The sequence below is a fragment of the Gobio gobio genome, assembly GCF_949357685.1.
Source record: "Gobio gobio genome assembly, chromosome: 3".
Classification (NCBI taxonomy): domain Eukaryota; kingdom Metazoa; phylum Chordata; class Actinopteri; order Cypriniformes; family Gobionidae; genus Gobio; species Gobio gobio.
The window spans coordinates 68,547,473-68,564,470 of NC_137099.1; the positions used below are offsets into that span (position 1 = coordinate 68,547,473).

The following is a 16,998-nucleotide window of genomic DNA, read 5'->3' on the forward strand; positions in this document are numbered from 1 at the left end:
TTCTGAGAAACACTGTAATGTTTCTTCAAAGGTCTAAGACGCACGTTTGATCCTCATGCTGATGGATTTCATACCGACATCCCAATTGTTGTTCCAGCTTGACCAAACATTTCCAATGGTGTAACGAGTATCATCTTCTCCCCATAAATAAACACCGTTGGGGTTTGTGAAATGACAGTCTGCGTTCCAAAATGCTCCGAGAAACTGTTTGGCACAGTTCATCACATCGGGACCTGGGTCGTTGCCAAAGGTGGTGAACCTCTGATCATTATGGAAGAACAGAGAGTCGCCTGCAGAGAGGAAGAGCATCATTGAGGACATCAGGTGCACATTTACTCAACTGAGTGTGATTTTTTTTTTATGTAAATGAAAGTGTCCTACCAGCTCCTCCATCAGTGAACCCTGACACTTGCAGTTTATACCCGTCTCTTTCAGGACCCACAGAGAAGGACGAGTACAGAGTGAAACCTATCCTTCCATCAAAGTTCTCCAGATCCACTCTCAGCATGTACTTCCTGTTACGTGTCAGCTGGTACATGTTCTCCAGCCCTGTTCACACACACACACACACACACACGAAGAACATGCAACCAAACACATGATCATCCACACAAACGGACACACACTGTGAGATCTTACCCAGCCAGTATTCACCCTCCTCATTCCCAAATCCTCTCTTGTACTGATTCCACGGTCGATAGAAATTCACACTGCCGTCCATTCTCCTCTGAATCACCTGTGATGGGTTTATATAGAATATATGATTCATAATGTGTGTTCTAATGTGTGTTTAATGATCTAAAGTCACATTCGTACCGTCCATCCTCCGTTGATCATGTCACAGTAAACCGAGACAGGATCGTCTCCTGCTGGATAGATGGAGTAAATCCCATTGTTTCTTTCTCCTGAGTAGTAGATGTCAGAACAGTCGGATGGCTTGGATGTACAGTCACTGACCAGAACAACAGAGAGAAGAGCCGCCAAAAACAGCATCAACTACACGAGACAGAGAGAGAAAGAGATGAACATCACTAAAGCTGAAGCCCTCTGTATGAATGTAGACGTATTGATGAACTTACTGCCATCTTCTCAATCTCTCACAGCAGAGATCGGCTTTATCTAGATTAAAATAATAAACACATTTTCATATAATGTCTGTTTTCTGAAAGTTGTATAGATGTCTGAATGCTCTGTGAGGTAAATGAAGAATGAAACAGTAACTCACCTTTAGTGTTGTGTGTTGTGTTGTTCAGTCTGACACACACTCTTTATATATGACAGATTCTCAGACTCCTCCTCAGTGTCACACAAGAAATGTACACACAAATTTTGGATGCAAATAAAAAAGGCTTGTGCATCTGTGATGTGAGTTAAACATGCAGTGACAGACACAACTGTGTTTTACATGTTCTGTAAATCTGACTGAATCTGGGGGATTTAGTTAGTAGCTATGATTTGTAGTTTGGATTAATTCCATCATGATTAATTATAATTTTGGGTGTAAATGTGGTCTCTCTCATAAGGTACTTTAAATTTCAGAGTTGCTGCTTGCAGTTATATTCTTCTTCTTCTTCTTGAATGGAAGTCTATGGCAGCACATAGAAGCGTTTGGTCAAAAGTTGTGAAAATGGCACTGTAACGTTTATCCACTGGAGGCAAGTTGTAGACCCAAGTGCAGTTTATTCAACAGAGATCTTAACCTGTTAAACTGCAACCCCACTTTGGGGCTCACAGCTGAAAACGACCTACCTGAATTAAAACAATTATAGCTCCTGAGAACAGTGTGCTACAGGCACAATTAAGGTATCTTTGGAAAGAAGACACTTGGGACTCTACTAAAAAGCAATCAGAGTTGATAATTCTCAAACAGATAAAAAATTATAATAGTTGAAATGCCTCAAAAATTATTTGCACTACACAGAATGTTGTATTATTTCATGTAAAAATATATGAAAATAGACCTGGAGGAATCCAGTTCAGTTATGGATTGAAAGCCACACGACTTATCAGTTTATATTTCAAGTTTGAGGAAGATATAATGAAAAATGTGGTTCCTGCAAGCTTTTTTCCAAGACTATGTCTGTTCCATTTCTCCCTCCGCCTGCTTGAGGCACATCCCCAGAAATGACATCTCCCAACTAAAACAATTGCAGTTGCTAAACAATTTGCACTACATGCACAATTTAGACATCTTTAAAAAGAAGACACTTTACAGTTTATTACCCAAACATTAAAGTAGAAAAAACTTAGAAAGACAAACAGTTATAGAAGTTGAAGTGTCTTGAAGATGATTTGTGCTACAATGAACACTTTATTATTTGATGTAAAAATATATGAAAATAAGCCTGGAGGAATCCAGTTAGTTAATGAATTGAAAGGCAAAAGTCTCATCAGTTTATATTTAAAATTTGACGAAGATATCATGAAAAATGGGGTTCCTGCATGCTTTTTTCTAAGAATATGTCCAGGTGCCAAGAAACCTACAGGAGACTTGATAACCTAATGTTATGAAGTGTACTGCAAGCTGTTTTAGCCATCATATATGATGCTTGAATGCTTTTTCAACTATAAAATAATAGGCAGAACCATAAGACTTTGTATTAGTGATTTATTTGTACAACAGAACTTATAAAAATATAATAAAAATGAAATATTAATAAAAAAGAGCTAAACTTCTTTGCAACTGAAAATACAACAAGTAATATAAGTATAATAACTATAAATATAACTAGTAATATAAATAACAATATAATATAAATATATAGCTATAAAAACACACACAATTTGCAAATGTAAAAAAAAAAAACATTTACTGGCCTTTTACTGGCGGATTCAGGTCTACAACAGCAAGTGCAGATCTTGAAGAATCTGAAAGCGTTCTTCTCTTTTCTGCTGGTTGGCTGGTGCTTGGATGCCATAGCTCATCTGAAGACTCAACCTGATGCCTGTAGAATGGCAAGGAAAGGAATGAGAATTAGCACTGCATGTCCTATTTCTGTATAGTTTGCCCATTCAATCAACAATCACACTGTCATCATTCACTCTAATTACAGGCCATCCCATGAACAATGAAACTGATGGGCAGTCGGTTAGACAGCATTCATATTGACGGCGGCCCATACATTCTCACACAGCCCAAGCATCAATCTAACGGCCGGCTATACAGTGAGCATTCATATTGACGGCGGCCCATACATTCGCACACAGTCCTACAATCAATATAATGGCCGGTGAAACAGTGAGCATTCAACAATCACACAGATGGTCGGCCGTCCAGAACTTTTCTTTTTTCGTCAATTTGTTTTTGTAGCACAGGGGAAAAAAATGCATTTTATATATTATATATATATATATTTTTTTTTTCTGTGTGTGCTAGAAAAAATGCTAAATATCAGTATATGTATAATCTATACTGGTATATTGTAATTTTTCTAGCACACAGGAAAAACATAAAATAAATACAGTCTCAATATATATATATATATATATATATATATATATATATATATATATATATATATATATATATAAACAATTACATGTGTTATATATATATATATATGTTTTATTTACACACACATGGGGAAAAATTATATACTTTTTCCCCATGTGTGCTAGGAAAAATGCAAAATATCAGCATATGTATAATGCATACTGGTATATTGCATTTTTTCTAGCACACAGAAACAATAAAATACATACATTCTCACACACATTCTCAATATACATAAACAACTACACATAGCAACTCACCGGTATGTTATTGGATCAACTTCTCTGTCAACAAGCACCGTCACCGCTGTGTTCACTCTCCTTTTTCACATCGCTGCTTCGAGTGAGCTCAAATAAAGCATCTTCAGCACAATAAAAACTTCTTTTGACGATCCATTGGATAATACATTCCGTCCAGTTAGTAAGATTAGCAAACAGTTACTACAAAGAGACCTCTGTTTGTTTACTAGCGCGTTAGCTTTTAGCTGTCAGATGGGGGGTGTCAGGCTCGCAGCATCTCGTCGGAGATAGCGCCACATTGGCACATTCAGATGAATAAATATTCACGCCCATGTGACAAACATACACATGCAAGGTCTCGTTGGAATCGTGTGCTCATTGGCTACATTTTCTGTCAGTCATGACGATTCAATGCTTTTATTGGCTCCAGATAAACAGACATTATCATTGGATGAGCACGTCATGACATCAGATAAAACGATCGCTATGGTTGGATATCTTTGACTATATCGCGGCTATCTTTGCATGTTTTTGAGTGGGGTTAGTTGGATTTTGTTCGTAACATTCTAAGCTTTAAACCCATGCCACTTTATTCTACCGGGAGACTGTTTTTGGTGCATTATTTTATTGCATAACAGTCTAGTATGATACTTCGCTCCGCAGAAATGCAATGTAAACAAAGGATTAACCATCAATATTACACCGTTATTGTTTCGTTGGATTAAAATGCTCTATGGGATGTTATTCAGTGGACCCTCACCTTTCCATTCGTTCTGGAATTGTTTGCAATGGATGCGTGTGTGGCTCGTAATTAGGACACTAAAGGTATGTACTCTGTTTTTATTTATAAAATCGTTGATGTGTATTGCTTACATTGATGCAAAAATACAGCCGTTATAAGCTTTTCAATGAAAAACAGTGGTCTGTCCTCGATGCTTGAGGTTTAGACCTTTAGAATGATATATAGTTTGTCAAGATTAATGATGTTTTTTTACGTTAAATCTATTAACAAACATTACACTCGTGCTAAAAATAGCGCTTCAACCCGTGCACGCGCTCATGAAGCTTATCAGGTTAACATAAATCAAAACCATAAAACAAAGACTTGACTTAAATAAAACAAGGACTTGGCTATGAAAAACACTCACCAACAAGTGGGTTACAACAACAATAACAGACCAGGACACACAGCAAACATGAGGGCTTAAATACACTGAGACTAATGACAAGACAAGTGACACCTGAATTAACCGTGATTAAACAATGAACCAATGACAGGACAAGACACAAGATCACATGAGGGCATGGGAATCACATGACAATGAAACATGACAAAACCAGGAAGTGAATGACAAGACTAACTTAGAAACATGACACTCAAACATAACATGAACATGATAAACTAAAAACATAACCAAGACCAATGAACATGAACCAACACCAAAACACCCTGTGACAGGCACATAGATAGAGGAGAGTCTGAACATTGACCATAGCAAATTCGGAGTCTCTATCTCAAACCTTCTTGCGCCACCAATGGGTCGAAAAGTCACTGATGTTTATGCTAATAACTTTTAAACCATAGGACAAAATGTTTTTCTACAAATTTTGTGCAGTCTGCTCATTTATTCAATTCAATTCACATTTATTTGTATAGCGCTTTTCAAAATACATATAGTTTCAAAGCAGCTTCAAAGAAAAGGCATGTGTCTACATTACAATTTGAAGTGATTTGTCCACGTTATGTATTTCAGAAATGCACATATACAAAGCACACAGATTAGCTGACAATGTATTATTAATCAATAGAATATCCCAGCCAGCACAGTCATGTGGGGCCCATATGGGCGTCACCTGGGCTGTCTAACTGGGGCCCAGCCAGTTTTGTCCTCAGTTTCCATGTAGGCCCCACATGGGCTAGCCCAGATGAACTGAACACTGCTCAGTGTGCACACTACAGGCTGTTAAATGTAACTGAATCAGTGTTGGAGTTAATGAGATAATTAAGTGATTAATAGAGTAATGACTGAATATTACTGAAGACTCCTGATGATAACAAGCAGAATCACTGAAGGACAGAGAAACACAACAGACTTCAGACACAACTTCACAAAAGCATTATCAGCTTCCCTTTTTACCTATTAGATTGACTTTCTGTCATCTTAGTTTTTATGGATAATTCCCACTGAGCAAAGGTGTACGTTGAAAAGACGTCCACTGAGGAGCTAGAATTAACGTTTTTATGACGTCTGTTTTTGACGTGTTCTGCACGTCCGATATAGACGTTCATGGAACCTCAAGGTTAAAAACTAGTTCAAATTGTGGACATATTTTCCATTTGTAATTGCAAAGCAACTCACAGAGAGTGTGTGTTTGTCCAGAAATCATGAAAATAAAAGAAACTTAGCTCACACCTTTAGACACTTTTGACAACTTAGCATCTGTAATTTACACATCTTTGGATCGTGAGAGAATCGTGGGATTCAATCCAGGATCTTCTTGCTGTGAGGAGAGCGTTGTGGTGGGAAGCGTTTGCTTTAGTTGGGCTCTTGGTCCCTGTATTTGTGTTAGCTTTTCTTTGGATATTATAACTGTGTGTGAGAAACACAATAGTTATGGCTGAGAAAGTAAAGATAAAGTGACTTCAGGTGTTGTCAGCTCCTTGTTGATGACTAAATCATCAGAAGTCTAGAATCTGATGTTGTGCTTTTGAGTTTTGTGTTCTTGTTCGGCAAATAATAATTTGTTTATATACTATAACCTTGTGAATCCACTGTATCGGGACTAATAGCAATAAAATAATCACTTATCCTAAAAGATGATAAAAAAACATGTGCACATTGTTTTGAGAAAATATTTCACATAGTCACACACAGACATCAAGATTTTGCATATGATTCACAACAACGGTGACAATCATTATAAAAAAAAACCTTAATGCTGCAATGCATGATGGGTAGCTTCAAAGTACAAAACGCACGCTTGATTGTCACCGTTGTTGTGAATCATATGCAAAATCTTGATGTCTGCGTGTGACTGTGAAATATTTTCTCAAAACAATGTGCACCTGCTGTTTTATCTTCTTTCAGGATAAGTGATTATTTTATTGCTATTGGTATCAATACAGTGGATGCACAAGGTTAAATTATATAAGCTAATTATTATTTGCCGAACAAGAACCTAAAACTCAAAAGCACAACATTAGATTCTAGGCTTCTGATGATTTATTCATCAACAAGGAGCTGACAACACCTGAAGTCGCTTTATCTTTGCTTTCTCAGCCATAAGTATTGTGTTTCACACACACAGTTATAACATCCAAAGAAAAGCTAACTCAAGTATGGGGACCAAGAGCCCAACTAAAGCAAACGCTTCCCACCACAATGGTGACTTCAAATTAACCATAAATATCAACATCTAAAGCTCTGTTAATTCTCAGTAAGAGCTTCTGTAGACGTCTGACAGAAATAGTCAAAGTGTGTCTTATGTCTGTGATTAAGGGCAGCACCAGTGTCTCAGTGGGAAACACTGTCTCCTCACAGCAAGAAGATCCTGGATTGAATCCCACGATTCTCTCACGATCCAAAGATGTGTAAATTACAGATGCTAAATTGTCTAAAGTGTCCAAAGGTGTGAGCTAAGTTTCTTTTATTTTCTTGATTTCTGGACAAACACACACTGTCTGTGAGTTGCTTTGCAATTACAAATGGGAAATATGTCCACAATGAGCACATTCAAACTAGTTTTTAACCTTGAGGTTTCATGAACGTCTATATCGGACGTGCAGAACACGTCAAAAACAGACGTCATAAAAACTTTCATTCTGGCTCCTCAGTGGACGTCTTTTCAACAAACACCTTTGCTCAGTGGGAATTATCAATAAAAACTAAGATAACAGAAAGTCAATCTAATAGGTAAAAAGGGAAGCTGATAATGCTTTTGTGAAGTTGTGTCTGAAGTCTGTTGTGTTTCTCTGTCCTTCAGTGATTCTGCTTGTTATCATCAGGAGTCTTCAGTAATATTCAGTCTTAACTCTATTAATCACTTAATTATCTCATTAACTCCAACACTGATTCAGTTCCATTTAACAGCCTGTAGTGTGCACACTGAGCAGTGTTCAGTTCATCTGGGCTAGCCCATGTGGGGCCTACATGGAAACTGAGGACAAAACTGGCTGGGCCCCAGTTAGACAGCCCAGGTGACGCCCATATGGCCCCCACATGACTGTGCTGGCTGGGTAATTGAGGCACAGAAATAACGTCTCGTTACGAATGGTAACCCTAGTTCCCTGAAGGAGGGAACGGAGACGTACGTCGGACGTCACAGACGAATTGGGATCACTTCAGGGAGCCCCTATCATCTTTGAGATATAGAGAATGGGCCAATGGGCCATTGGCGTGCAAGATTTGCATCTCGCGCTCCACATCGTGGGTATAAACAGGAAGCGAGAGCAGTGCACTATTGTTTTGTCACTGAGGAGCCGAACTTAGTGACTCGGCCATGCAGTGATGGTACAGCAACTGTGGCGACGGGACGGACGTCACCAACGAATTGGGACCCTTTGGAAAACGCCACAGTTACTACCACTTCCAGCGCCCAGCGAAGAGCCCCTTAGACCCCGACTGTACCGGGCGGGAAAACTCACGCAGGGAGAGTCACACTGCTGTTCCGCAAGACCCATTCAGCAGACCTTTATTGGATAACGCTGGGAAAGCGTGCCCGGAAGGGCCGCTGCGGAATCCACATCATGCCCGGTGAGAGTTACCATGTGGAGAATACACGTATGGACTGGCCTTTGGCAGTGCAACATACGGAAGTCCCAGGGGTGGCCCCGGCCAATTTACGGCGGGGGAGCAACACCGTACTGGGACAACAGAGGAGATTCTGCCGAGGGAAAGACACGAGCTCGCCGTAGGGAGCTGTACCATGGAAGAATACACACATGGGACCGTCGTGGGGGTCACGACATATGGAACCCAGCCTAACACAGGTTCCACCAATGTATAGGAGTGTTAGACCTGGCGTCGGATGCTCCGCCAAATCCGACTGTCGTGGGTTGCGGAGAACTCGACAGGGTTCGCCTATCCACAGGGGAACTAGACTGGAGCAGATAAGCGCACGTATCTGTTCCATGGGGAAGGGAATGGCGCAGCAAGCCGTCACTAGAACGGGCACTCCGGTGTTACTGACTATGGGAAGCAAGCACACGGGAAGCTACCGGTTTTACACGCAGGCTATAGAATCTAGCGAACGTGTTAGGTGTCGCCCAGCCCGCAGCTCTACAAATATCAGTCAGCGAGGCGCCACGAGCCAACGCCCAGGTAGAAGCAACACCCCTAGTGGAGTGGCTCTTAACCCGAGCGGGCACGTCAGGCCAATGCAGTCAGGAGTACTGTCTTTAGTGACAGAACTTTCAACTCAGCTGACAGAAAAGGCTCAAAGGGCGCTCTCTGCAGTGCGGTCAGCACCAGAGTTACCCACATAGCAACATTGTGTCGGCCCAGATCCGGCCCAAATCTGGCACTTGTGGCATACTGATCTGGCCCACATGCTGCATTGAATGACGGCCCTTGAGTGGACCACTCCTGTTTGCCAGATCTGGGCCACAAGCAGGCCAGAGCAATGCCACATGTCAGCCAAGAGCAAAGAAATAAACCAGAACTGGACCTTATCTGAGCCACAAAATCTGTGTGTAATAAATATGGAGTCAGCTCAGCTTTAATAAACCTGTTAACAAGCAGAATCACTGAAGGAGAGAAGAGAACAGAGAAAATAGATTAGCAGAATCACAAGAACTACAACTGACTTCAGCCATAGATGAAATCAACTGAAGGTAAAAGAAGACATTACATCTCTGAAGATCTCAGCAGAGGAGGATTAAACAACTCCACAAACAGCATTACCAGCTTCACACATTACTAACCAGACTGACTTTATTTCTGTTAGACGTCTACAGAATAGGTCCAGTCTCTCAGATAAGGTCCAGTTCTGGTTTATTTCTTTGCTCTTGGCTGACATGTGGCATTGCTCTGGCCTGCTTGTGGCCCAGATCTGGAAAACAGGAGTGGTCCACTCAAGGGCCGTCATTCCATACAGCATGTGGGCCAGATCAGTATGCCACAAGTGCCAGATTTGGGCCGGATCTGGGCCTACACAATGTTGCTATGTGGGTAAGTCCCAAGAGGGTATAGAGGGAGGGCAAGGCGGATTTAGTCTCCTCACCCCCCTCAGGAACCTGACGATCAGATAGTGCTAACCTAAGGACTTTCCATCAACTAAGTCATGATTAGCGGCAATAGCGGCAACATACACCTTGAGGGTGGAGGGAGACAGCCTTCGCTCCAACCCACCTTGTAGAAAGGAAAGCACGAGCTGATCGTACACTTTCAGGGGTCTTCTCGGCGAGAAGAGCACCAGTCCACGAACAGGTTCCACTTCAACGCATAGAGCCGTCTCGTAGAGGGAGCTCTAGCGGAAGAAATGGTGTCTACCACGTTCTGTGGCAGGCCACCTAGAACCTCTGTGTCCCGTCCAGGGACCAGACATGGAGTCTCCAGAGGTCCGGACGCGGGTGCCAGAGGGTGCCCCGTCTCTGAGTCAGGAGGTCCTTCCTCAGAGGAATGGGCCAAGGAGGTACTGTTGCGAGGAGCATCAGTTCCGGGAACCAAGTCTAGTTGGGCCAATACGGAGCAACCAACAGGACCTGCTCCTCGTCCTCCCTGACCTTGCACAGGGTCTGTGCAAGAAGGCTCACTGGGGGAAACGCATATTTGCACATATTTGGTCCCGGGGCCAGCTGTGTGCCAGGGGTTGTGTCCGGGGCGGCAAACAGGTCTACCTGTGCGGTCCTGAAGCGACTCCAGATGAGCTGGACCACCTGGGGGTGGAGTCTCCACTCTCCGGAAAGCACCTGCTGACGTGAGAGCTCGTCGGCTGCACACAGCAGTCGAAACTCTGTGATAACACCTGTTCGGCTCCGAAGTGAATGACAATAGTGCGCAATGTGGGGCGGAGCGCGAGATGCAAATCTCGCACATATGTCGAACGTGACCGACTGAAAGGGAACTGAAATAAGAAAACACGTTGTTAATGAATAGGGTATATAGAGATGAGCATGCACATTTTCGGAAGGCTTTCGGACCCCATTTGATGTTTCCCTCATAAAAAAAAAAATTTTATCTAAAAAATGGGAGTGATTCGGTTGTTCTAAAGGTATATAAACAAATGTAAAAGTCCCACTCAGGGCCTTCGATTAAGAGTTTTTCATTTTTCTAAATAAGGCATACATCTGAAAAGGTTCTCACAGAAATGAAGGCCTGGTACTAGAGCACAAATGCAATGTTCACTCACTCACACAAACAAATATACACAGGTGTGACTGCAAATGACAGCATTTGTATAGATTTTGGCAAACAAAACCAGCCAGAAATGCAGATTTGAAGGGGTGTGACCTAATACACACACACACAAACACTTTTGCACACACAGTACACAAACATGCATGCACACTCACACACACACGAGTAACTCCTGTTAATTTCTGCTTATCGCTATTAGTTTTATTTACACATTGTTTAATATACTTAATAAAATTATTAACACAACACTTTGGTTTTTTGCCCCCATTTTTCATGAGCTGAAGTCAAAGAGCTAAGACTTTTTCGATGTACACAAAAGGCTCAAGTATTTTCTCTCAATTTCTCTCAAGTATTGTTCACAAATCTAAGGCCCCGTCCACAATGAGACGCGTTTAGCTGTATACGTAAACATTTTGTATACTCTGATCATACCGTATCAGCGTTTCGTCCACGTTCCGGCGTTTTGGGAGTATGAAACCGATATTTTTTGAAACCGGGTCCCAGAGTGGATAAATCTGAAACCGACACCCTTGCGTTTCCGTGTGTAAAGCCAATCCGTATATTTTGTGAAACGGTGATGTCATTACACCACGTCTCACATGGGTAAAGACTAGAAGGGATAAAACTACGAGCACTGGGCATGCGCACATCAATACTGCATCGTTTAATTACTGTATTTGCATTATTGTAAGGGTAGGTTTAGGGTGTAGGCGTTAATAAAACACATCTGGTAAGTAGAAAATTTATTTATTATTTTATTGTGAGATTTTGCCTCACCTCCGACTGTTGCCGTACCCCTTCTAGCCACAAATCTTCTTCTCCATTTTTAGTGTATTTCTGTGGCAGAATTACAGTGCCACATATTGGCCTGGCATGTGTACTAAATCGTTTTGAGTCGGTTTCAGTGCTTTCCTGTGTAAGCAGATATTTCTTGAAACGAGGGGGAAAAACAGATTGGAAAGGGACAGCTCTGGCTTCGCGTGGACGGGGCCTAAATCTAAAAGTCTAAATCTGTGTTAGTGACCACTTCTCCTTTTCCGAGATAATCCATCCACCTCACAGGTGTGACATATCAAGATGCTGATTAGATGTATGATTATTGCACAGGTGTGCCTTAGGCTGGACACAATAAAAAGCCACTCTTGAGAAAGCGTGCAATTGGCATGCTGACTGCAGGAATGTTCACCAGAGCTGTTTGCCCCGTGAATTGAATGTTAATTTTTCTACCATAAGCCCTCTCCAAAGGCGTTTCAGAGAATTTGACAGTACATCCAACTGGCCTCACAACCGCAGACCATGTGTAACCATACCAGCCCAGAATCTCCACATCCAGCATCTTCACCTCCAAGATTGTCTGAGACCAGCCACCTGGACAGCTGCTGCAACATCGGTTTGCATAACCACACACAGTGTGCGGACTCGCCCGCCAGTATTTTCCTTACAAATGCTTTACAGAGGCAAAATTTATGTTGTTTGGAAAGCAGTGGACTTATATATTAAAAATTTGAAATTCACTGACAGAAGCTGCTTTCAATTTCAAATGCTCCCATGTGCTTGGTGAAGAGCACTCATGCATGCGGCTGTGTGCGAGTCCGACTCAGTGTAGTGGTTAAATGTACTTGCATCTCAAAATGCTTTTATGATGCAAAATGAATGTTAACACAGTGAGTTCCCAGATAGCAGACCAACACTGAATCATCCTTGAATCAATGTTAATGCATCAACTAAAATATCATTGAATCAATGTTGAAATTTAACAGGTTTGCACCCTGAAATAATGTTATTTCAATGATGAAAAATAGATGAAGATGGGCTTAAAAACAATATTTTTTCAACTACAATTAAATCACTTATTTAACACTGAATCAATATTGAATCAATGTTAATGCATTAATCAAATTATCATTGAAACGATGTTGATATTTAACATTGATTTTTCATCAGGTTTGCACCCTGAAATAATGTTATTTCAACGATGAAAAATAGATCAAGATGGGCTTAAAATCAACAATTCAACTTAAATTAAATCACCTATTTAACACTGAATCAACATAGAAACACTATAAAATCAATCTTCCTTTATGTACAGCAGGATTATATGCCAGTTAATTTTCATGTATGGCAGCAATTGATATGATTTTGTATCAAAAAGTCACTCAAAGTAAACAACATCCTTCAGTTTACATGCAAATGTATTTATTTATGCCCCCACAGTTCCAACAGGAAATCTCACATTGACTTAAAACAATTACATCTGAATTTATAACACAAGTGAAAAACATGACAACCTGGCAAAACGGAAGTAAATACAAATGGAAACTCGTCAATAAAGACAGAAATGGGACAGTACTACCTAAAGAAAAAAGGTAGAAGAAAGAATGAAATACTCTGAATACTCTAAACTCAGGGGTTTCCACCACGAGCAATGCCCCCAAGCCTTTCAGGGCGTAACGGAGCCATTTTTACACCATCTCAGCAAAGATGAACTTTGATGCTTCCTTTTTATCAGCATTCACTTGTAATGCACCTAAAACAACAAGAAGTTAGTAAATATTTGGAAATGTGACTCATTATACATTACAAATGTACTACAAAATGAAGTGAAACTTGAAATGTGATCAAAATCTTTACATTCCAGTTAAAACACGCTGAATTTAAATTCAATACTATTTAATTAATGTTAGTATAGACTTTTCCCTTTAAAGCACCTGCAGACACACAGGAGGAATGAATGGAAAAGCAAGGTGAAAATATCTTCAAATATCTATCTTGTTTTATCTAATATTAATACTGTATTTAATAGTAAATAATAGTAAATAAACAAATAACGTGAGAAAGTGAACCAAGTAAATCAATAATCAAGTATCTAAAATAATAAAAAGGAGCTGGATTGGCTACACAGTGGTTTGTCAGAGATTATCCATTTTACAACACGAACTGGAGGTGCAGCAGTTTTCTAAATTTCTGCAGTTTGATATATCTGCCTACAGAACTTTCACGAGTTCACACTTACAAATAATTTATGGAGAGTAATTTAAATGCGTATTTGGCGTGCTGTCCGGGGGGAGGGCTTCGAGCTCGGAATTTGGCCTGAACCCAGAGTACACCCCGTGTATGTAAGTGCTTGATAAAATAAAAGTGTGGAGAAGGGGTGGTGGAGGGATGCTGAAAAAACTGTCAATGAATGGAGGTAAGACTGCTGCGTGTATATAAACACCTCTTACTGTTGATTAGCTGAGTGCTCTCCACCTGTGTCAATTATCTGAACGTGCTCCTCCCGAACTATGTTTATAAAACATAATTTCACGAGTTCACACATATCATTTATGGAGAGTAATTTAAATGCGTATTTGGCGTGCTGTCCGGGGGGAGCGCTTCGAGCTCGGAATTTGGCCCGAACCCAGAGTACCCCCCAAAAATGCTAAAGCATAGGACAGCCGCCTGGCTAAATACCCCCAAAAAGAGCCGAGCTTGGCAGGCTGGCATTCGAGAAGGGGCCTGGTTGCTTGACCGGTAAGACCCCGAGGGCGGTTGTGGCGCATCGTGCCGGGGGATTGCCTGCAAGAGAAAACGGGAAAAGAGAAACATGAGAGAACAATATTAAAAACATTATTAAACATTTCCTTGCTGCGTGGAAACTTTCCACTCTGCATGGAAACATCGACTCTTCGTACTACGTGGAAACTTTCCCCTCTTTCGTACTTTCCACTCTTTCGTGCTGCGTGGAACTTCCACTCTTTTGTGCTGCGAGGAACTTTCTCTCTTTTGTGCTGCGAGGAACTTCCTCTCTTTCGTGCTGCAAGGAACTTCCTCTCTTTCGTGCTGCGAGGAACTTCCTCTCTTTCGTGCTGCGTGGAACTTCCACTCTTTCGTGCTGCGTGGAACTTCCACTCTTTCGTGCTGCGAGGAACTTCCTCTCTTTCATGCTGCGAGGAACTTCCTCTCTTTCGTGCTGCGTGGAACTTCCACTCTTTCGTGCTGCGAGGAACTTCCTCTCTTTCATGCTGCGAGGAACTTCCTCTCTTTCGTGCTGCGAGGAACTTCCTCTCTTTCATGCTGCGAGGAACTTCCTCTCTTTCATACTGCGAGGAACTTCCTCTCTTTCATACTGCGAGGAACTTCCTCTCTTTCATACTGCGAGGAACTTCCTCTATTTCATACTGCGAGGAACTTCCTCTCTTTCATACTGCGAGGAACTTCCTCTCTTTCATACTGCGAGGAACTTCCTCTATTTCATACTGCGAGGAACTTCCTCTCTTTCATACTGCGAGGAACTTCCTCTCTTTCATGCAGCGAGGAACTTCCTCTATTTCATGCTGCGAGGAATTTCCTCTCTTTCGTACTGCGAGGAACTTCCTCTCTTTCATGCTGCGAGGAACTTCCTCTCTTTCCTACTGCGAGGAACTTCCTCTCTTTCATGCTGCGAGGAACTTCCTCTCTTTCATACTGCGAGGAACTTCCTCTCTTTCATGCAGCGAGGAACTTCCTCTATTTCATGCTGCGAGGAATTTCCTCTATTTCATACTGCGAGGAACTTCCTCTCTTTCATGCTGCAAGGAACTTCCTCTCTTTCCTACTGCGAGGAACTTCCTCTCTTTCATGCAGCGAGGAACTTCCTCTATTTCATGCTGCGAGGAATTTCCTCTCTTTCGTGCTGCGAGGAACTTCCTCTCTTTCATGCTGCGAGGAACTTCCTCTCTTTCCTACTGCGAGGAACTTCCTCTCTTTCATACTGCGAGGAACTTCCTCTCTTTCATACTGCAAGGAACTTCCTCTCTTTCATACTGCGAGGAACTTCCTCTCTTTCATACTGCGAGGAACTTCCTCTCTTTCATACTGTGTGGAACTTCCACTCTTTCATACGGCGTGGAAATGTTCCACTCTTTCAAGCTGTGAGGAACTTCCCCCTGTGCTGCGTCCATGGAAACTTTCCATTTCTTACTGGAACCTGAGAACATAAGAAGAAATAAGAAGAGTGTTTGATCGGGATATTCTCACTGTGTACTAGTCAATAAGGGTTTGGTGGGCTTTTTTGATGTGGAACCAATTAGTCCTGATATAGCTTTGGAAAGCGTCGGAAGACCATCTCCCGAGAGCTTGGATCTGCTGTTGGGAGAGGGCTTTTTGAGCTGCTGAGGTTGCTACCCCAATACGGAAGGAGTGGCTTGAAAAGTTCTTTGCTGGGACCCCTGATAGTTGGAGAACGGATTTGAGGTGTTTCTTTGAGGATACCAGCGTTATAGGTTGTCTGGTGTCGGGACGGGTGGGCTGGGATATTTGAATCCCTTTGATCAAAGAGAGGTTGGTGAATTGTTTGTCTCGGGGGAGGAATCGCCGTACATCAATTGTGGAAAACTGGATGCAGCTCAAGTAACCTTTGATGTATTAAGGTAGAAAATAAATTAGGTGATTGAAAGGATAGAAAAATCGGGGAACGGTATGTTTATAAGAGAAGTGAAATGCTTTAAACATCTCCAGGCCGTCATGTAGGATTGAGGTTTCTGGGAAAGAACATCACTGCTTTGGCAGTGGAGAAAATTAGCCAGAGAAACTGAGCTCCTGTGAGAGCAGAGGGGACAGCACTGCTGTAGTAGTGGAGAAAATTTGCCGGAGAAACTCAGCTCCTGTGGGAGCCGAGGGAACAGCACTGCTGTGGCAGTGGAGAAAATTTGCCAGAGAAACGAAGCTCCTGTGGGAGCCAAGCGAACAGCACTGCTGTGGCAGTGGAGAAAATTTGCCAGAGAAACGAAGCTCCTGTGGGAGCCGAGGGAACAGCACTGCTGTAGTAGGAGAAAATTAGCCAGAGAAACGAAGCTCCTGTGGGAGCCAAGGGAACATCACTGCTTTGGGAGAGGAGAAAATTAGCCAGAGAAACTGAGCTCCTGTGGGAGCAGAGGGAACAGCACTG

At 41.8% G+C, this 16,998-nt stretch overlaps 2 protein-coding genes and 1 long non-coding RNA gene across 5 annotated transcripts in view; 1 reads left to right on the forward strand and 2 right to left on the reverse strand.

Moving 5' to 3' along the window:
* Positions 1–16,998, forward strand: part of LOC307123839 (microfibril-associated glycoprotein 4-like) — a 66,509-nt gene that overhangs the window by 4,580 nt on the left and 44,931 nt on the right. The window lies entirely within an intron of this gene.
* On the reverse strand, positions 34–769 carry LOC307124261 (microfibril-associated glycoprotein 4-like; the record flags this gene model as incomplete). The annotated part of the gene is made up of 3 exons (XM_079813307.1): positions 34–290; positions 382–549; positions 640–769. 3 exons carry the CDS (start codon positions 767–769, stop codon positions 34–36), a joined length of 555 nt encoding a protein of 184 aa, XP_079669433.1.
* On the reverse strand, positions 817–1,533 carry LOC307123845. Its single transcript, XR_013816223.1, has 3 exons — positions 1,226–1,533; positions 1,080–1,119; positions 817–996 (listed from the first exon to the last, which is right to left on the reverse strand). It is a non-coding gene; the product is annotated as an uncharacterized lncRNA (long non-coding RNA).